Here is a 22,353-nt window from a genome sequence, read left to right as displayed (position 1 = left end):
ATTTCTTCCTATGCATTTTACCCCTTTAATCCGGAAACCCCGCTGTCCGACTCCGACACAAAAGTTTTGGAACAAATGTGCTAAATCAATAGCAATAAAATCCGATAAACCGGATTATTAACAGTTAAGCGAAAATGATTCACGATTGTCCTAATACAGTATGTTAGTTTGTTGACGAAACAATAGCCGATTATTATCTACGCATAATTACGTTGTGTTGCATAATGACGTTGTAGCAGCGGTGACGGTCCTATTCGTTGTGGCAAGCCACTTTGTCAGTTACAGCTGAGTAAGCCGCACAGCTTTTTAGTCATACTATGAAATACTGTACAGTATTTTAGAAACGAAAAAATAAATTGTTCATCAACACTAACAAACAACGCTTCCGCGGTCGCAAAAAAATACGTACATTACATAGGTTGAGTGCGGCAATCTATTGAAGACATACTGCTGCGACTCAATCGTGCTATCAGCTTTTGATATCGCATTGCGCAAAAATTGGAAACAGGCCTAAGAAAGTTCTAGACTGCTGGTCCCGCCGGAATGCTTCGCCATGCAAGAGCGGTTGTCAAACCGATTTGCGGCCGCATGTTCGTCACTTCTGGCTTAGAGCATTCGTCTTTAATACGGTGGTTCTGGGGTTCGACACTGGGTCGGATCATACAAAAAATATAATTTTATTTTTGTTGCTGTCCAGCCAGAAACTCGGTACTTAGAATTGGAGTAAGGTGCATACTGCGTTTTGAACACGGTGCTGCATTTGCAAGATTGATTGATTTTTTACTTTCCAATAATCCGGAAACCCCGCTAAACCGACATTTTTTGACGAAACGAAGTGGTCCGGATTAACGAGGTCTCACTGTATTAGATACTGTATTCAAGTTACGCATATCGTGTTGTCTTTATTTACAAGAAACACTCAGTTGCAGATGTTAAGTTTTCGATTTAATCATCTCACAAGAATTCCAGAAAATTTACCTCGCACTCATCAACATTTTGATATGGTGGGGAACCCTTTTAAAGTCGTGCCTTCCCACACATTCAGCAATCTAACAGAGGTAGCTTGCTGCATTTCTACGTACCCGGTTTTACCTATGAGTTGCGCAATTTTCCTTCTATTTTTCTGAAAACTTTTTGCATGCAGTTACAAGCAGTGGAGTTATGGGAAAGCAGCCTGAAAGCAATCGAGGACCACGCCTTCCACGGTTTAACTAAACTAACAATATTAGATGTCATGAAGTGCCACGTAAACCAATTTTACCTTTGATGGCTTAAAATCGGTGCAAACAATTGACCTCAGTTTGAGCAACATTTCTACAATGGAAGTTGGTGCCCTTGACGGTCTTCACAACCAGCAGGTATTGTCGAGAATTTATTATCACAAGTCACCGGTTGTAATTTGCTTCTAAAATTTTAGTCAAGAAAATCTCTCATTCTTGGTACAAAGTTTGATTACCTGGTGTGTACTGTACGTCTACACAACTTTGATTTAGTTAAATGGTGGGTAGAAAGGACTCAAAAACGGGATAACTTAAACCGAAAGAATACTGTATTTCGTAATTCAGACTCTTTGGTTGTGCGATAACCCCTTCAAGACATTAAATGCTCTTTTATTTGCACGTGAAACTGTTCCTTCCATTTCCGAGTTCTTTCTTTGGGGAAAGCACTGGACATGCGACTGCAAACTGAAATGGCTAAAACAGATGCAGGAATCAAAGTAAAAATTATGCGTATAGTTATAAGCCTAAAACATTTCGCACAGAAGGCGACATCTAATAACCATTTTTTTGACTAGCTCTGTAATCCAAGATCCACATCTAATGATTTATGCTGAACCAGAAGTCCTTCAAAGGAAAGCGTGCATGGGATGTGCTGCATTCAGATCAATTTGTTTGCTGACGCTTTGTTTTTGGAAAAGGAAAACAAACTTGTGCAACTGTGCTTTACAAAATTTATAACGCTTGCTCATTGCGTATTTTGAATATAAAATAATTACGGTAAACTTTATCTTAGCTCGACTTATAAGTCGGTAGTTAGTCGGTACGGTGTAAATAGAAATCAGGATTGTAGATTTTCTCGGTTTTTGCTTTTATATTGTAACTGTATCTATCCATATTGTAACTGTTAGGAATTTTGTGCACGTGATATTAGTAATAAACAAAAAATAGTCATGGTGTTTGTTACATTTTGATCCTTGCTTTTCCCTTTGTTCTTCCAAATCAAGCTTTTTATCTACTTTGTTTTCATTTCACCATAATTCACAGAACAAAACTTGCCTTCTATTAAACTTATATTTCTCCAATTAACTGATTTGTGGGGACACCCATGAGAGCAATTACAGCATTTTATACGACGCGATAAGTGTGAAAACTGCATTTGTTTTATAATTAAGTAACGTGAGAATAATAACGCGAGAAATGTGGTGGGTTTAAAACGTATAATTAATTTAGTTACACAGATAATCTTCTTTGTTAAAATTGAAACGTGACAATTTTGTAATGGCTTTTGAAGTAAGAATAATTAATAAGTAAGAAACTAAATACGTCTTGATTTATGGGTTAACTGTAGGATGAAACAGAATTTTACCTTTTGTGTTGTATATTAAGTGTAAAGTGTGTAGAAATGATTAACATGATTGGACTGATTCGCTTATTATAGTCGATAATTAGATATTACATTAGGTGACTCTCGGTGCGGTTTTTATCAAGCAGGTTTACTGGAATCATCTGACTATTAATAATTCTCTTGAAAAATCTTTTTATAACCCATATCGGCCTATGGTATACTGAATTATGTATCGATCCAAAACTTGAACTTGAATAGTGATTTTGAAACTCCATATTTTGTCGCAAGATCTTTTTAAGTAGTCAATTATTGTATGGTGTCTCATTGGGCTGTTTTAAAAACCTTACTTTATTGTGTTCGTTGAAGTTTTAGTCAGCCTGTTTCAATTTGTTAAAGTCAAGAAACCTACGGTATAAAAAATCAAGAAGGATAAGTTTTGTCTTTATTAAATAAAATATCTTGGTATATTCGATGATTTCCTGTCGTGTTTGATGCTAAATTATGTTTTTGATGTTTTTGTAAAATATAGAAAATCATACATGAAAAGCATATTATGTTTAGAATACTATACTAGGTGGTACGAGGTCTAGGCCAATATTTAGTATCATGAGCTAATACGAGATTTAACTTTAATTTTTTGCCCTTTTTACATTTTTCAAAGTAGATTTATAACATCAATTGAAGCGATATAATATTTTGATATAAGTATTGTGAACTATTTCATAGCCCTTATTTTTCACGCGTTTTACCCACAAATCAACCTATATACTAAGTTATAAAAGGCTATTCCATCCATGTTTTTAACCAGACCATCCTTGCTGCCCTCCCAAGATGGTTTTATTTTATTTGCTTATTGAGCATTTTTAAATAATACCTATAACATATATCCTTATACTTTGAAAGATCAGTTATAAAAAGCAAGGTTTACTCTAATAAGACGAGATAGTTGCTTGTGCCCAAAAACATTAGACAACAGGGAGGGAGATTTTTTGTGAATTAATTGCAAAGTATTGCAAAACCGATTAATGTCCCGAGTTACGAGTGAAAGCAAAGTTTTTAGAAATTAAAATGAATATTTTAAATGGACATAAGTTGAACATACAATGTAGTGCCGGGATGATTTCTAAAATCAAACTTTGAAATTTAGAGCTGCCGCGCATTCTTTGGCCTGGGGGACGGACTTTTAGAACATTTCAACCATATACGCATTATTTCAAATATAAAGGAACTATTAGGTTGTTAACGGTATAAAATTTTAGAATGTGCCAAACTTTTTAAACTTTTCAATTTTGCCTGACAAAGAAAAGCCTTACAGAAGCTCGCCATGAGGATGATATATATTGTCATATAAACGTCTAAGTTATAACAGGCATTTTCAACAGGTGTCGAATTGCTAATTGCTTTTATTTAGTTTTGTTAATATTATTAATTACTTGTTTTTACGTCTGCTCTGCGCCGAGGAGTCAGCTTTCGAGAAAGCGACTGGACTCAAAGATGTTAGTAATCAAGAGTTAGTAGAAAAAATTTGGTGAAAATAACAACAACAACAACACCTTTGTTGTGTATAACTTCATTCTTTTTTACTTTTAAAAGTAAATTAATGCTTTTGCAAGACTGTTGCTAAGACCTACAGCCGGAATCATTGCACGTAAACAATTAGCATTTGTCTGCGTGCAGTAATTCATTCTCGTTGGTAATATAGCCGTAAACTGAAACCTATACATCCATTACGTGTCCAAGAATGTTATCATCTTACGTGAGAATCTCAGTAAACAAAAATAAACGGGGATAAATTTGAGACAGATAACAAGTATAACGCTTTAGCTTCGCATTAAAGAATAACTGTCAAGCACCATTTCTTAGGAGGTTGTTTAATGTTTATACTAAATGCTTCTATAATATTTCTATATTAATAACCTTCCTCATGACCAGCAATCAACAGAATTCAGATTCAGCTTTTTAAAATTAAACTTGTAATTACATAAATTGCACTGACTATTTCCGCTTAGTAAGACTACACAAAAAAGATGAACATAACGAGTAAAATGTAAAGGCATCGATTTTCAGTAAAAATGAGGAAGACGATAATTTTAAAATTAAATAAACAAGGTAACTTTGATCAGTTTTCATTTCATTGACACTGAATGATCAAACAATGATATGATTACGGTATAGCAGTACATGCTTCAAACAACTGGAAAACATGAAAAGTAGTGAAGCAATTAAAATTAAATTAGATTGCAAATAAACAATAGGGAGGCGTATTAAATAACTTTTGTTTGTAATTACTAAGCCCACAGCATAATTTAAGTCCACAGTAATTAGTCACAGTCAACACAAAATTAACAGTTTTAACTCAAGAAATTATTATAGGAGATCTTCACAGAAATTGCGCAAAAAATTTGAAAAAATATATGAAAATGGTAAAACACTAAATTAACGAGTATATGAAGAGTAGGAGAGGATTTTCAAAGCAAGAATAGTTGAAAATTGATTAACATATAACAACAAAAATGACAAAGATAACAAACAAAAAGAACTAAACTCGACAGTTTGTTGAGTTCATAGTCAGATGATTTCAAAGTGCGGTGATGTCTTCAGAACGTTGTTGTAGCTGCGAAGATTTCACAATCACATCGTAAGGGGATGTCGGGTCATCGGGGATCGTTATTGAAACGTCATTTGGGTCAATACCGCGATTGGCGGGTCCTGAACTTAAATCCAAGCCGATAAGTTCCTGCAAAGCGCCAGAATATGCTGATTACTTTCAAAAGAATGTAGGAGCAAGAAATAAATCGTTTGTTTAATGATGACATAAAAGATCACATATACAGGTGCATGGTATAGGTGCCTGTGCTGTTATGTTTATAACTAAAAAGTTAGTATATGAGTGCGGTCTTTGTGTAATTGAATTGCGTAAAAGTCAACAGCAGGTCGTTTCCTGCTATTTCAACATCGACCCATGGTTAGGTCTCTGTAGTATAATTAGTATAATTGCAACCAAGAAAAGCGCAATTATATGAGAAACGGTGGTAAATAACAAACAATGATGTGTGAAATATCCAAAAGTCTGCTGAAGACTATTGTCGTCATGCTTTTGGGAAAATGCTGCTTTCAAACGCCGGCATGCAGTTCACTTCAGTTAAAGTATCACTTCGATAACAGCATTCTTATTCTTATACATGTTTTTCCAAATAGGTTTATCAAACTGACAATTACTAACACAATGAATATGTACGATGCTTTGCTTCAGCAGCAACAAAATGTAACTCGACAACCAGCAAAATTTTAAAACTTTACTACGCAAAAGATCAGGTGTTATCTACCACACCAATTACAGATAGATTTCATGCGTTCATGCAAGTTTGATTTTCAAGTCCCAAGTTTATACCTCTCAGGGGAAAACTCCAGCGAATCATTGCTAGTTTTTAGGGGCAAAGGGATAATTCTACGAGATGCCCGACCCAAAAACAATGGTTGTTCAAAATGCTCATGGGGTTTAATAAGTTGCTGAAAAAACGGGTACAAGCATAAATAAGTAAAGCAACCTATTGAAATGCTACTCTAATATAAGAAATTTCTTGAATTCGTATTTCGCTTGAATTTTTATTGAAGATTTTCAGCAAAAAGAGCCAAGATTATATAGGAAGCAGCCACAAACTCAAACGGCATGTAATGGATTTGGCACTTCATGGATAGTTGGATACCGTTCGCAATCATAAACCATTTTCAGATTCACCTTATAATCCACCACCGCACATCACAATCACGTGCCTTAAATTGTTCTCACAAAAGATAGTTGGTATGTTTATAAAAATAAACAAACACATAAGCAGTACTAATTAACGATATGTCGGAAAGTGATGGATTACGTAATAGCTTCTTTTAATCTTTGAGATTATTGATGTGATGCACGCAAACCGCAACGTTTAATGCTATTCTTATAATAGTTAAAAACACGACAAAAATGCATTGCGCCACTGGCAAATAGATGTTTTTTGATATTACGGCAAGTTGTGGAAAAACCCCAAAATTCTCTTCTATAACTTATGCTTTATTCAAAGTACCAAATCAAATTCAAAACAAGATAATCAGCAACTCTCCTCACTTTCCAACATTTCGTAAACTAGTGTTGACCCATACAAGTAATTGATCATATACGGCCTACCCTCCTTCGATACCATCAACAAACGGCGAAATTTCTTCAAGTCAATTGCAAAATAACAACGTGCATAACAATTAAACGTGCAAATGATATTCCTATCACTTACGTTCGAATCTTCCAGTAATTTCTCAGACAAGTTTCCATTGAGAACGTACATGTCAGGCCTGAAACGAGTGTCCTTGTTCCAGCAGCTCTCCATCAAGTAAAACCTAAAAAAAGCGGTAGCGAACAAAGTTCTTTTTACGAGAATACGGAAATATTTGTCAAGCAATAAGAATAGAAGGCAAGTGCGGTAGAGACATTATCCAACAGCAATTGTGCGGACTACGGAATACATGCATGCTTTGATAAAAGTATAACAATATAAAGTCACTAGTGAATGACCAGGTGTGTTACTGTTATGAACCAATCAAGGCACAAATATGTAGTTTGCAACAAAGAAATGAGTTAAAACTACACAAAATAACATAATCTACCACTCACAGAGAATCAGAACATCCGGAAGGCTGCTTCAGTCTGTTGCTATCAGCAAGGTAATTGTATAGTTCGTTTTCGGAAAGGTCCACGTAGGGCGTTGTTCCATATGACGTAATTTCCCACATAACAACACCAAAGGACCATCTGTAAAAAATAATTGTCCAGAAATGTGAAAATTTGTTTCACAATCAGTGAACCAACAAAAACGGGTTGACTTGCATGTACAAAAATATCTTGCTTTAAATTAGACGGTGCAAATATATTGAACGCCAATATATGCACGAAAGTTGAATAACTGTAGCAATGCCATATTTAGCTGTGCAATTGCTATTTGCGTCACAGGTGGGTAAACGTAATAAGCAAAGATTGCAGGGTCTTTGAACTATAGGACAATGTCATTTCAAAATCTAATATTAAATTGATACATCAACCACTTTTTATAACTATCACTTTTGTTTTACTGATTACATCAGAAATGAAAGTAAACCCATATGCATACTAACTGCTGTGAAAACCGATTGAACATGAGCGTAATTGCTTCCAGAAAACACATGCAAGGGTTAAAATTTGTTGTAGCTGTGAAATAAGTCACGTTTGTACTTTATATCAGCTTAAAAGCAGTAAACTGAACGAGTTACAAAGGCCTGTATGATTGTGTACTTTATAATATTATTACTTCCGACAAATGTTTTTAAACTAACATGTCAGACGCCGCAACACTGAGCTCGCCACCGAGAACTTCAAGGGCTTGCCATCTCTTTCTGTCGTCATCGGGCTGGAAAGCAAACAATCTACGATTTACAATCTTGTTCGCGTCACTATAGCAAACAGGCACAAACCAATTAAAACAGAACAACAGCATTGTTCAACTATGCTGTAAAAGGTACGCGCCTTTTTAGTTCCTTTTGTGTCAAAGGGTGAGGCCTATTTCTACATAAAATTTGCACAATACACTCGCTGAGTTTTAGTAACTTATTTTGTAAGTACGCTACATCACGTAACGCATTAAATTATTTATTAAGTCAAATTACCTTCACTGAAGTCACTTCATTGTTTTCGTAGTCGCTGATCATAGCATTAAATTCAGAATCCAGCATGATGCATTTTGACCGCAAGTGACAATGGACAATGTCTCTGCAAATAGTTAATACCCATTATAAAATGAACTAAGTATTTATCAACAATTTTACATGAAAAAATTATGGCACTACTGTATAAACATCGTTTTCTTAAACTGTTTATTTTGACGGTAAATTTACTGTAATTTAAAAAAAATTGCTTAAATGTTGTAAACAAGAAATGAACAAAAATTTAATACAACACCACTAACTAGAGCAAAGCAGGAATAAGGTTGATGATTGACAATGAAGGGTCTCTTAATAGAAGGTATATATATATACATAACTAAGCAAACTTTGCACTGTTTGCTGTTACGTTCGCAAACAAACATCATTTCAGTGTTCAAATGCCACAAAAAAATATTAATTTTAAAACGGCTATGTGTTCACTTAACTTTCTGTTTTCTATCGAGATAATATTTAGCTCAATCATGATATTTGTTGTTTCTGTAACGCACAGTACAGTTTCGAAAACAGCGATATGTAAAGCAACGTTGAAATAAACCGTTTAAGACTTTTACAAATGTTTTCCGCGCCTTACATCACCATATCAAACGGGTAAGCTTAATCAATAATCCAAGAGTTGCTTTTCTGTGCTGCTCTTCAAGGTAGACATAAGTACGCACTCCAAAAACAACGGAGATCCCAGTCAATTTTCCAACTGTAGTCGCTTCACGAATACATTTTATGAACATTAAACAAGTAACGTAATTTGAATGAATTTGGTCGTGATCTTTCATAAAGCAAAATTTATCCCGCACTTTTTTTAAACGTATTTCTGTTTTTGTAGGTAATATCTTTCGTTAACGTTTGAAAACGTTTTAGCCATGTTGTTATTTTTACTTATTTTATGGCAAACATAGCATACTGGTTTGGCCAAACTCCAGCTTTATAAACTGATATTGGGAACATCGTTATTTAACGTAATAGGCGTTACGTTAAGTCATTCAGATCACAGCAGGCCATTCAAGGACACTTGAACAAACAGGAGACAAAGCTGATTATAGGCAGCTGTCTCACTTGTCAATGGAATTTCTAAAGCCCAACTCAAATTAAAATATCATACTTTTGCTGCTTGGGACATTATTCTAAAATTGCTTTGAGCCAATCCCTTTCGTATATAGCAAAAGTTTACTGGACTTTCTGCATAAAATAAAATATCTGCTCATTTGCCGAAATACGATGTCTGTTCTCAGGCCTAATATGCCGTAATTACTTGGCGTGTAAAAACTGCAAGCCTTTTCCAATTCCAGCAATAATAAGCATCAGTTGATGAGGTTCAACATCTTCGGCAGCTTTAACAGATTTCAGGTAACTGTTTAAATCTCCATGTGGTGCATACATGGTAGCGACGTGAATCTGCCCTGAAATAACCAAAAACGACAGACGTCAAACATTAAACAAAACAGTTGCGAACTGTTTTTTAAAATACTGTAATCAGTTTTATTTTTACCTGCATCTTCATGAGTGCCATAGAATTGCAAGATATTAGAATGTTCTTGTTCACACGCCTTTTTCATCAGTCTAATTTTAGCATGGCAGCTATTCACATCAGAAGTTGATGCTGAACCGATTCTAATAGAAAAGTGAATTTTGTAGAAAACCAATAGAATAAAAATTATGCCAAAAATTCCAGAAGTATTAAACGTTTTAAATCGTGAAATAGTTTGCCTCCAATTAACAATTTTAAAAGAACGATAAAAGCACTTCAACTCACTCCAAACTTTTAACAACAGCCTGCGTGTCTGTTCTATCCAATCCATACTTTTCAATTGTGACCAACCGTGTCTCTCCAAACTCTCCATTCTTTAACAACATAACAGAACAAAATTTGTTTCAATTTCATGTTAATGAGCACCACGACAATGTTTTAAAAGTTATCTTAACAATTTATAGTACCTTGAGAATTTTATCAGCTTTGACTTGTCCTTGTTTAAAGGCATAGCCATAATCGTGAATATCATCTTCTTCATCTCCGTCAATTGCCTTGGAAGAAAATTCAGCTGCGGCAACAACTGCAGCAGAGGCGGCAGCAGCAGCAACAGCTATTCCAGGAATGCCATTTGGGCTAAAAAACAAATAGCATCAATTATTACAAACTCCAAGTACCACTTTAAGCAACGTTTCACAGCAAACTACAGAAAACAGTTAAGTGTTATAATTATTATCGCCACAAACATTTCATCTATGAATGATGTCGCAGCTTCTTCAGCATTATTAACAACAATTGGAGGCGCAGGAGGTGCCTCTTCATATTCTTCTATTGGAGCAGGTGTTTCACCATCATTTTCTTCAAGCTCTTCATAGTCATTTATTTCAGTACCACTGTCATCCTCCTGAACGTTCAAAGCTTCATCTTCGACTTCTACTTCAGTGGCTTGAGCAGGATCGTTTTCTATCAAACAACATTGCGTTCTGTAAATGATGTGAAGCAATTTCTATTGGTTAAAGTTGCATATTGTATATATTGAAAATTTACCATAAGTGGGATCTTCAGCAGGTGCTGGTTCATTATCATGATCATCATTTGTTTCACCGTATTCGTAAGCAAAATTTGTGTGGGTTACACTTGGCTGTAATATAGGATGATATTCACGTCAAGGTTTTGTCAAATATTTTTCATTCAATACCCGATAAGGAAAACGATAAATAACTACATATAAAACAAAGTGTTACATAACACTATACCTCAAATTTTCAATTTTAACATTAGTATCATAGAATGTAGATTATGCCAATAACAACTACATTATATATAGCAATAGCTGTGCAAATATTGTTATTTGTGTCATTTATAATAAAGTCAGCATTTACAATTAATAGTACATGCCAATTTTCTTACAAATAACTCCAACCAATACCACTCAAAAACAAGATGTTCGTATACTATTATACTTACTAGGTTGTTCTAATCAAAAATTATCACAAGAAGTGACAATAATAACAAAATTCAAGGAAACACATGTTAGTTACTGGTATTGCATTTACCGAAGTTGAAGAAGTTTCATCAAGAATCGATTTGTCATCACTATCTTTTGATGGTTTGCAAATTTTATACACCAGATATGCAATGACTATGAAACAGACAAACAAAAGACCACCGAGTGTGCCAGCAACTGCGTATAAAGTTGCAGCTTCCACCATTGGAACTTCAGTTACCACAAATCCTGTAAACAAATTTTAAATTTCAAAAATCCTACACATTTGACACCATGTTAGTTATTTTTTGTTGTCGATCATTGCCAATAATTAATTATTGTTATATCTATATGCATAGTAGTAAAATGGCTGTAAATTCTTAAGATGTTTTAACTTTAAGGCAATTCAATCATACGTTATACTTTTTAAAGTAGCATTTTACATTACATAAGCTAATCTATTAAAAACAACACCAAAAAGCAGCTACAGTGTACTCATAAATTTCAAACCTATGAAATTTATTGAGTTGTTATGAAAGCATTTATAATAAGTGTTGTTTAATAAATTGGTAGCCTTGACTTTTGTGCATATAGCTGCAGTGAGCATTTGATGTTGAAAAAAGCACATGACAGTTTCATCACATTTTCAGACATAATATATACCAAACAATAAGAAGCGCAGTTGGCTTTTAAAAACTGTATTCTGAATGAAATACCAATGCAACCCAGTTATTAAGTTATTAAGGTAGAGCATTAAGAGCATAGCACAGAGCATACCATGACTGTTTAACACACACCAACCATTATCTCATAAAATAGTAAAACTAACAAATCCAATATGTTTGATCATGTGATGGTTAATAATTGCCACAATAAACTGTTTGCACTGTGCCCTAACCTTAAACACAGTAAAGAAAAACTCAAACAAAAACCTACCAGGATTAGTTGTGCTTATTCCAGTTTCTGGGGCATTTGTAGTGGAAGATCCATCTAATGCACACAACGAAACTACATTCACTAATTTGGCAACTTCTTTTTTAGAAATAAATGTAACTCATAAATATATCATAATAATATATATTACCACGTAAATGAAGCATATATATGATAAAAAAATTTCCAACTGATGTATTATACTGAATTATGATTGTGGTATATATGTGAAAATAGGTAAGAAGTATTTTCAAGAGTCAGTTATATTTTATGGTAGCTCAACACAAGAATCATGGTTTTAAACTATCTTTCGTGAGTGTATGAAGAAAAAACTTATAAATAAAAAAGAGACATAAATGCTATACACACAACATTTTTTTAACCTGCTGATAAAAATTAACAACATAAAATCGAAAAGTGGCATCACACAACCAAAAGTTATAGCAATTAAACTAAAAGTAATGTCACAAAAAGCAACAAATTGGTTAAAAAAATAGAAAATGAAATGTCACCTGTTGGGTCAACTACACTAGATGTAGTCACATCAGTAATAACTGTATTATACCGTGACGAAAGGTCACTAGTAGCTGGGAAAATGGAGGGGACAACGGGAGAAGAATGTATAATACTACTTTCGGTGCTACTTTCACCAAGTATTGATGTTGTTGCTATATCTGACAGCAATCACACAGCAAAGATTACAATAATCATAAATTTTGAAAAAGTATCAAACAGTATAAATAAATTAGGTTTGTATTAATCAGCATTTCTGGAAGCCAAAAACGTTAACTATAAATAAATGTAATTAAAAGCAAACCATAATTTGCAGTGCCTTGTTTTGTTGCTATTTCGCAAATTATAAACTACGGAGAGTTAACGAGTTCACCATACTTTATACAATACATTAACACAACCACACAAGATGTTCACCTGACACACTGTCAGAATTGGTCACGTAAATTGTGGAATCTGATGTTTCTGAAGTAGCTGTGGTAGTAATTTATCAGCAATTAATAGATATATTAGTGTAAAATATATTACAATAAAGAAGCTGAGAAATAATTAATTGATAAATGCTTCTGGTTAACGCATTGACATGTCACCAATCAGCCAAATTAAAAACGAAGAAAAGCTCTGATAAAAGCTGCAAGAACTCTACACTTTTATATTAAACATAATATCGAGTGCAAAAATGACAAAATTAAGCAGTTCTAAGATTACTAAGAAGAATTAAAAGCTCATTTCACCTTCTGAATTAAAATGAGATTCAGTCAATTCATTCAACATTGTTATATATCTTTGAGTAGTATTATTAGATGATGAGGAAATGTCGGTAGCCAAGGTTGAAAAATCTGAGATACTAGGTGCGGTGCTGCTTTCAGCAAGTACTAATAATTTTGTGGCAGTGTCTGACAGAAATTAATCATTAAAGATGTTAAAGTTTTAAGTAACATGCAAAAAACAAAATACTGAAAAACAAATTTCTACCATAATTCATATGGTTGCATTCTCGAAAAATTAAATAAAAGCCAAGAGATTGTAAGAAGCAACATAAACACACATTTCACCTGCAGTGTTTGTGGTACTATCTGATACTGGCAAAGAAGATGTGGTTGCTGCAATTAAAATATATAATCTCAGACAGGCATATATTGATGTGAGATATAGCCATATTTAACCAGAAAAGAATAAAAAACATTGTACCAAAAAATGTGATTTTTATTTTACTTGTTACCCTGACAAATTTTAAAAATACAACCGGTGTAATTAATATAAGTTTTTCACCTGAAAAATCATTAGAACTGCTAGTATCAAATGCAGCAGTTGTTGACCCAGAGGTAGCTGTTATGTGAACATAGTTAATCACACACTATTAAATACAAGAAACAACTAACAGTACTTGTTTCCATAGAAATGATAGTATTTTCTTTCACAATTTTTCTTCATTTATATAAGCAATTAAAAGTCTTACACAGTCAAAAGTTTATATTTATTTCAATCATTTTTAAATAACTAATTATTTTGCTGCATCAGTTGCAATTACAAATTGCACAGCACACGTTCCACAGGTATGTGTAGAACACAATTACGTCTTGCATGTCATGTCACACATTACACTTCACCACCACTCTATCAAAAGTAACAAAACAAACAATGCCAAAGTTGCTAAGATGTTTGGGCATCGTCTCTATAAATTGTTTTTTAAACTTAGTACATGATGTCCATAACTGTGAAATATAACTACTAATTGTAAACATTTACCGCTAATATGTGTTGATTCTTTGCTGATAGGAGACAAAGTGCTGTCTGTGTGAATGGTATTAACAACCGAACTAGAAGTGCCACTTGTTGTTGCATCACTCGCAACTGAAGTTGCTGAAGCAACAGTAGGTGCTGTAGCAGTATAACTAGTTTCACCTTTCCATGCATTAAAATGTACACGTTAATATGGGGTTTTTACAGGGATTGAAGTTTTTCAGTTTTTAATTTATTATCAATAAAAACTTAATATACCAAAAAGTAAAGTCAACTTTAGTTTATGCTTGAAACCAGCTATAAGGAAGCATGTGGTGTGAAAACATCAGATAGTATTGCGTTGAAACTTTACCAGTGATTGCTGTAGATGAAGACATCATGGCAGATGTTGAAATTGTATTACTTTCGGTGTTAGTTACTGTAGTGTCAGTTAAGCTAGCAGAGGATGTTGAAGGTGTGTATGATATCGCTCCTACCAAAGTAGGCACAAATTATAAAAAATCAATCTACAGCTTTTTTATGTCGAGCATAATAAGATAAGTTGGTTATGGTATTGAGACATTGTTTAAAATGTGTTGTTCGGTCTATTTGAAATAACAACATAATTGATGTTACCGCTCGTGTTTTCAGTTGTTTGGGTAACTTCTGTGGATGTGACAGTTGTATCTACAAAACCACAAAATGAAATGCAATAATTCAACTGCATTTACAAAGCGCCCTGATCTGCATTTTATTAATGTAGAATACCCACATAAATAATCATAACAAAACAACCAAAATGTCCAATATCAAAAAATAGAACACTTTTATAAAAGTTGCAATTTTGATATTTGCTTTTTTAAACAACCATGCAGTTATAAAAAATGTTGTATCATCAAAATTTAAATATCTATCACTTTATTTAGCATTGCCAGCTTAATCCATTTAGCTGATTAATAATTATAATCTTAGATTGAAAAGCTTATAATTAAGATTCGAAAATGATTTAAAAATGTAAAGTGACTAAAAAATAACTGAATTAACAAATTGATAAGCTGCTATCACTGCTTAATTGACAAAAAATCATCTGCATCACTCCCAAATAAAAAGTGCATAGCAATGCACAAAACATGATTGCTTAATGGCAAAATGCTAATCCTGACATATATAACAACAACAACAATCTAACCATACTTGAGACTTGAGACATATAATACCTGCTGTGGAAGGTGCAATAGTGGTGTCTACTGTTGTGTATGTAGTGCTCACTGCAGTTGTAGTTAAAGCTTAAAAAGCAGTTAAACTAAATGATAAAATAACACCAGTACAGATCAATTAGTCCAATCATCTCAAAACAGATTGATTGACTAGCTACTGACAAATGTTGCGGAAGCAATACATGCCTTATAAATGAAGCATTGACAAAAGTATTTAGAATAAAATCATCATACTCACGGCTGGGTACAACAGTTAATAATATTGTTTTAGTATCAGAAGCTCTATTTGGAGAATCAGTATCAGCATCAATGTTGATAGCAGTAACCTTAATCAAAACAGTAAATACACAATAAAGTTCAATTTGCAAACAAACAATAAATTCTTTAAAAATCCCAGAACTTACAGCACAAAGAAAGACACACATATCATATATGAAAATGTATTAACTCATTTTAAAACTGTAGAGGTAGCAGAAAAAACCTGAGCTTATATGCTATGCCAAAAACTATTTGTGAACATTTCTAAAATGGCTTTTTGACTGAAATGCTTTTGTAGAACAGCCCGCAGATTACCAACATTATATCATGAATTAGCATGAACTCGATAGGTGGATGAATATGGGCATGTTGCGGAATATTGTTGATTGAATGACAACTTGCATGGTATACACGATACACACATGTATATGCAGGGTTGCCATCAGTCTCAACTCAAAAATAAGGACGACTAGAAAATGAACGAGGAATACCACCTTAAACAGTGTACAACAAGAGAAAGCAACCAATGTTCCTAAAAAAAAAAAAAACAAGACACTATCTGCATGTTCATAATTTTGGTATCTCTTTGGTACAAAATGGTATCGTAAAGGTGACAAAATGCCCAAAATAAGGACAAAAGTGCCCAACTCTGCCCTAAAAATAAGGACAAAAGTGAAAATAAGGACATTTCTTAGAAAAAAGGACAAACATATTTTCTAAGACACGGACCTTTAAAATAAGGACAAATCTTAGAAATAAGGACGGTATGGCAACCCTGTGTATATGTACACATGTATTATTAACATGTTTTGCTTAACTCGTGTTCATTGTTATAAGAACAAGCACTGATGTTAACCTAATCATTCAGTACAAACCGATTGACTTGTGTTCAAAAGATTGACTCAGTTACAAAAAAGTGAAGACTAGGGACGCCTGTTTTAGTATAATGAAGTCTTTAGAACAGAAACTGAAGGATTTGAATCCAATTTTTATATTTTTTTTAATCTCAGGATCTGGATTTATTATACATTCAAATGCTTTCCTTGGACCACACAGTAGATTTTGTTGTCATTGTTTATTTCAAATTGTGAAAGTAAGTGCTGGACTTGGAATAAATACTCTATAATAGTTAAGTAATCTGTTTTTACATCCCTAAGCAAGATGCACTGCTATTATCTACGATTTATACACTCAGAATACTCCTGGTGGATAGCTTGTATCAGCTACTTTAGCCAATTACATAATGAAAACCATAGATGAGCATTTATTAAACATATACACAAAATTTTGTTTAACTTGATAATATCTAATTATCTATCTATCACAATCATGATTCCATCCACCCAAGCAACAGCCGCTGCAGTATTTATCGTAATCAAAAATTTGAAATCACTATATCATCATTAAACTGAGTCGTTGAAAATAGGCAAAGATTAGAACAGGCAACTAGTTAAACTTTTCCAATAACGGCCATAAGATTTGGGTTCAAAGTTTACATGATGTATTTTGGTTAACATGCAATAGCTTAAAAGAGACGATAATATTAAAGCAAACAAAAATTTTATCACTCTTACTGAACAACTGGCTGTTGACCATGTTAACTTCTATCGGGCACCTCAAATTTAATTGATATTTCAGTGAAACCCAGGGATTTCTGAGAAATGATTTCTCAAGAACCGACTCGAAAAAATTATCAAAATCCAGGTATTGATGAATAATAATTAATCTGTTGAATCTTTATCCTTAGTTTGTTCAACGTAAACTTACCAATAATTAATTGCACATCACTTGAGCTCTGGTTACCAAGCCAGACCTTGTTCATTTTTCACTTGTATTTTTGTCAAGCTTTAAAAAAGTGTGATGTTGCTCATATTTAGAACTGTTTTTCAGAAACATTAAACAAGAGCAAGCATTGGTAATGCCTTTGTAAAAGGATACTATTAATATTGTGCGGTGCCACTAATATATATCTCAGTTGGCACAATCTCAATTGTAAACCCCTTCGTACACTACAGAGCTGACAGTTTGACATCCAAAAATTTCAGAAACCCAACACTAACCAAAATAAGTAACAAACAATATGCAAAACCAGCAGGTAAATGATAAAATCTACTTATAGCAAAACCACACAGATGTGAATGTACCTCAAAAGATGCCGGTCCAGATGAATAAACACCAGAAACACCAGGAGAATAAATTACAAACCCATCACTTGTAATTTGAAATTCCTCAGGAGTAACTTTATATACAAATGATGCCTAACAAAAATGTACAAAGTAAAATGCATATAATGTAATGTATGGTAGACATGATGGTTATTCTCCAAAACACGCTAAAATTTAGGCATAGTAAAACTGAATTGGTTTTCCTATTTGAAAAAGGACACCAACATCGTGAACACTGCACTGCACTTCCAATAGTTATAAAATATTTATGCAACACTCATTTTATCTTGATTCTCTCTTTCCCTCTCTCTTTTTAAATGATAATTTATTAGAAACATATGAACACAGAGATGATTGCACCAGAGGACAGTTGCTTACTTTTCAATTTTACCAACCTAGTTTTTTTAAAGTTAAGGCTTCAGGATGTTTAATTTTTTCTGTATCTAGTGTCTCTGGCCTTCATAAGTGTTTTTATACTGTTAGCTTTGTTAGGCATTCAACTACCATTTCTAGCTTGTGTTACTATATGTTTTGTTCTCACACATAATTGATGGTACCACTTACACAAAAAATTTACACTTCAAAGCTACATTAACCAATTTGTGATACTAATTCACAAAAAAAATTACAAGCTAATTTTTACTGACTCATCAGTTCAGGCCAAATGAAGAAGGTTTTATGACTTAAATTTTAAAACTGATCATTAAAAACTTAAGTAAACTTAACAAAATACAACTTTGAGAAACCAACACGGTTTTTAAACAAAGTGAGAAGTTTTCATGCCTAGTGCCCAATGTAATCCAGGCTTTAAGCTTACGTTTAAATAAAATTTACAACATACCAATCTCACATTAATTTGGTATATAGATGGTAACTCTTTATTGCTAGTAGTTATTTATAATGTAGACAGAAAACATCATGTTTACATTAACATAACTCACATTTATATTATCCAAATCACTAGCAGAAATTTTTAATGGGATTGTTCCATTCTCATCTTCAGTTACATATGCAAGTGATCCAAGTGAATTCTCTTGTATGTAACCCTCTGATAAAGGTATATTTAACTCTGGCTTGTAATCATCTTTTTCGCTTACATCAACCTGCATAACATATAAAAATTTACACAAGATTGCATCAGTTAAAAAGTTACAGATAACTTTGTTTTGGAATAACCAACTCGAGGTGAATTATGGCCAAATTCATTACACATATAATTTTAAACAAATAAGTAATCTAAAAATGTCCTTAACACTTACTCTTAAAAGAGCGAATGTTGACTTTCCTGTGCTTTCTGTGGCACTGATGCCTAATGTATACACTGTTCGAGATGTTACTGCTTTACTGACTGTAACCAAACCAGTTTCTCGTTCAATAAAGAAATGGTCAGCATAATCTTGTGGTGAGCTGGCTATAATGAAATAATTTTCAAAATTACTAAACAAATAAACTTATATAAGTAAAATAAAACATATGTAAAACATATTTACAAAAAGACATTAGGTAAAACTACTCGGTTTTAACATTTATTTTTAGTCAGAAATTAGATTTCCAGATAAATGTTTATATCAGAAACATAGCTCTCGTAATACTGTGGAACCTCAGCTGACAACCAGACCTATAGCAAGACAATCTCAATCAAGTAACACCTTTTCCTATTCCAATATGTCTATGCAATTAGGTTCCTACAAAATGACTACTTTGGTTTCTAAGTATCATTTTTTCTTGTACAAATAATGAATTATGAAGTTTCATCAACTTGGTATCATTTGGGCCACAACCACTTTGAGTATAAATAAATGAAACTGAAAAATAAAAATCACGAATGTCAATTTTTAGGACAGCTTTAGACATGGTATCCAATCAGGTCTTATGTTTACTACCATGACAGATGGCACCATCCTAGTAGTGGCTGGTTATCTGTAGTCAAGCTTCCAAACCTTACATCAAGTCCCAATAATGAAACTACCTCAGTAATAAGAACACATTTTATCATTCCCTAAAGTTGGTTGCATTGTCAAGGTTCCACTGTATTTGAACTACAAGCAAACATATTTGAAACTGACATACTATTTGTGAAAGCATATGTGATAGTTGCATTAATTCCAGGGTCCAAATCCTCAGCAGCAATATTTTGAGGCATTATGCTTAGATCCTAAATTTTTTTCGGTTTTAAAACATATATCTTTTAATTTTACCAATAAAAAAATTGAAACAAATAAAAATCCATTGGTCAAGAAAAAGAATTCATACCCCTGTATAAGTTGTGCTAATATCGCTTGAGTATGAAAGAAAGCAGCCATCTTGAGATGAACAAGGTTGAAACTGAGGAGGATGATTATCAACATCCTCAACATTAACAACTACAATGGTGCTGGTAAATCTTTCTCTTTCACCGTATGGACTATTATCATTAGTTGTAGCAGTGCTAAAAATCAATTGAATAAACATTAATGAAAGGTCTTCTTATATAACTAAAATCACAATTTTTCATGTTTAATAAAACCGTTTTTATAAAAACATAAAAAGTTTTTTCTTACACTGTTAGATCATAATTTGATGGAGGATAGCTTAGAGTTTCAGTAAGAGTTATTAATCCAGTAGATGAATCAATCCTGAATAGCGTTGTTGAACACTCATCACAACTTATACTGTATGTGGGTCGTAATCCATCTGGATCTGTTGCTGAGACGGTTAAAATTTCTTTACCCGGGAGATCTGCCTGCAATTATAAAAAACAGATATATTAAATAACTTCAATTCCTTACTAAACCATAATCATTTCTATAAACATGGTTATTTTAAAAAAGGTTTGAAAAATATTACTTCACTTATCGTTGAAGAATAGCTTGCAGAGCTAAACTCGGGATCATTGGCATTGATATTCTTTATTTGAACGTTGATTGAAACTGGCTGAACACAATAATAATTACAAGCCTACTACACTTAATTTATCTTTATTTTAATGAAAATAAATCAATAAATCGATTTATTTTATCTTTTATGCATTGTTTGGTAAAAGAATTATGGCTTCCAAGTTTATTACATGGACGCTTTAATTAGTATCTAACGTATATTCCGAAACTAGAAACAATTTACAATGATCTTAGAATATCAGTTGGCAATGTTATGGTGATAACATAATTTGCAAAAGATACTTATAACACCACAAACCCGAGGACTGCTTAAACTGATGATAGTACAAGTAACTACACCAGTAAGAACTGCAGCACTGTTGCCATCATTTCTTGTTATATTAACATCAGGCTTTACTACAACATTAACATCAGATAGTTCCAGGAATGAGCTTAGCGTTGAATCAAGTGCAAGGTCAACTTCAGTTCCAACCATTCCCACACCATCAAGAGATAAAACTTGTGTTCCACCTGGTGCATATTCATAAACTTCTCCTGCTTTATTGTTTGGAACACACAGACCTAAACAAGAATTTAGTATGTTTCTAAATTCAAAATTTTTTAAACTTTTCATGCGATTATAGTCTATCAGTTGAACAGGTATGTATTAAAAGTATGTTTTATGAAAACTAAACAAATAGATCTCATAAAAACATACCTGACGATGCCTTGATGTTAAATAAAAGTAGAGTTGCTACCCAGAACTTCCAAAAAGTCATGTTTTGGGCTGTTTTAGTTTACCAAAATACATAAGTTTCTTAATAATTATGTTGAGTTTTTTTACACTTAATCCAAAACAGCCTAATTATACAAAATTAACAAAACTGATTATAATAAAATTCTATTCATTTCCATAACTATCTGTCAAGTTAACAATATGAATCCCATCTCCTCATTTGCCATTTGCAAATTATTCATTCCGATGTCAAATCAAGTAATGACTAATATAAAAGAGAAGGTATGGAAAAAAGTCATTGGGTCTACATGAGGTACTTAACACAATTACTTTATCAGGCATGCAAAATACAATTTGATGTGGTTTAATAAATTGTTTAAAGTATCTTCCATCTAACTAGCTTTTTATAGAAATAAAACTACCCTTAGTCAACGCATAATCAAAGTTAATAAACCTTACTAAACGAAATGCCTCACTTGAATAACTACATGTATAGGAGCACTCGTACCTCTCTACACCACTTGGATATTTGTTCTGCTTAAACACAAAGATAATCTCCTATACAAGCACCACTATGTAAATAATTTATCTGATGTTTGTGGAAAGCAAATAAAAAATAAGAGCTTCTGGATTATATGATGACAGTGTAAGTTCATATTGTTTATATGTTAATTTAGCTCCAACTTGAGCTAGAAGCCGGTTTAAACTAAA

General features: G+C 33.1%; 2 protein-coding genes across 10 annotated transcripts; one reads left to right on the top strand and one right to left on the bottom strand.

The window, feature by feature from the left end:
- Window positions 1-874: 874 nt before the first annotated feature.
- LOC143458942 (uncharacterized) lies at window positions 875-1,958 on the top strand. Its single transcript, XM_076955854.1, has 4 exons — window positions 875-1,058; window positions 1,145-1,358; window positions 1,566-1,717; window positions 1,796-1,958. The coding sequence occupies exons 2-4, from the start codon at window positions 1,320-1,322 to the stop codon at window positions 1,956-1,958; spliced, it is 354 nt and encodes a 117-aa protein (XP_076811969.1). The 5' UTR covers window positions 875-1,058; window positions 1,145-1,319.
- Window positions 1,959-4,515: 2,557 nt separating this feature from the next.
- LOC143459998 (uncharacterized) lies at window positions 4,516-21,802 on the bottom strand. Of its 9 annotated transcripts, XM_076957339.1 has the most exons (33): window positions 21,625-21,802; window positions 21,226-21,488; window positions 20,878-20,964; window positions 20,592-20,773; window positions 20,305-20,479; window positions 20,122-20,206; window positions 19,311-19,462; window positions 18,993-19,154; window positions 18,031-18,144; window positions 15,867-15,954; window positions 15,629-15,697; window positions 15,048-15,098; window positions 14,785-14,904; window positions 14,439-14,594; window positions 13,962-14,018; window positions 13,745-13,792; window positions 13,424-13,585; window positions 13,107-13,163; window positions 12,689-12,850; window positions 12,180-12,233; window positions 11,314-11,492; window positions 10,805-10,898; window positions 10,504-10,720; window positions 10,225-10,393; window positions 10,043-10,131; window positions 9,779-9,900; window positions 9,542-9,689; window positions 8,239-8,341; window positions 7,909-7,982; window positions 7,214-7,351; window positions 6,837-6,939; window positions 5,957-6,075; window positions 4,516-5,302 (listed from the first exon to the last, which is right to left on the bottom strand). In XM_076957339.1, exons 1-33 carry the CDS (start codon window positions 21,683-21,685, stop codon window positions 5,281-5,283), a joined length of 3,882 nt encoding a protein of 1,293 aa, XP_076813454.1. In that variant the 5' UTR covers window positions 21,686-21,802; the 3' UTR covers window positions 4,516-5,280. The 9 variants fall into 9 exon arrangements, with proteins under 9 accessions (XP_076813454.1, XP_076813453.1, XP_076813455.1 ...); XM_076957338.1 differs by lacking the exon at window positions 5,957-6,075 and having other exon boundaries at window positions 21,625-21,800; XM_076957340.1 differs by lacking the exons at window positions 5,957-6,075; window positions 13,424-13,585 and having other exon boundaries at window positions 21,625-21,798.
- Between the last annotated feature and the right edge of the window lie 551 nt (window positions 21,803-22,353).

This window comes from Clavelina lepadiformis, chromosome 5 (assembly GCF_947623445.1).
Source record: "Clavelina lepadiformis chromosome 5, kaClaLepa1.1, whole genome shotgun sequence".
Taxonomy (NCBI): domain Eukaryota; kingdom Metazoa; phylum Chordata; class Ascidiacea; order Aplousobranchia; family Clavelinidae; genus Clavelina; species Clavelina lepadiformis.
This window is presented reverse-complemented; position numbering and strand designations above follow the sequence as displayed.

Excerpts from the sequence above, each read along its gene's own strand:
- LOC143458942 (XM_076955854.1), top strand. The coding sequence starts at position 1,320 with ATGGAAGTTGGTGCCCTTGACGGTCTTCACAACCAGCAG. Across the intron at positions 1,359-1,565 it reads ACGGTCTTCACAACCAGCAG|ACTCTTTGGTTGTGCGATAA; the intron begins GTATTGTCGAGA and ends TTCGTAATTCAG. Across the intron at positions 1,718-1,795 it reads AAACAGATGCAGGAATCAAA|CTCTGTAATCCAAGATCCAC; the intron begins GTAAAAATTATG and ends TTTTTTGACTAG.
- LOC143459998 (XM_076957338.1), bottom strand. The coding sequence starts at position 21,685 with ATGACTTTTTGGAAGTTCTGGGTAGCAACTCTACTTTTATTTAACATC. Across the intron at positions 20,774-20,877 it reads ATTCTTCAACGATAAGTGAA|GCAGATCTCCCGGGTAAAGA; the intron begins GTAATATTTTTC and ends TTATAATTGCAG. Across the intron at positions 10,132-10,224 it reads AAGCTGATAAAATTCTCAAG|AATGGAGAGTTTGGAGAGAC; the intron begins GTACTATAAATT and ends ATGTTGTTAAAG.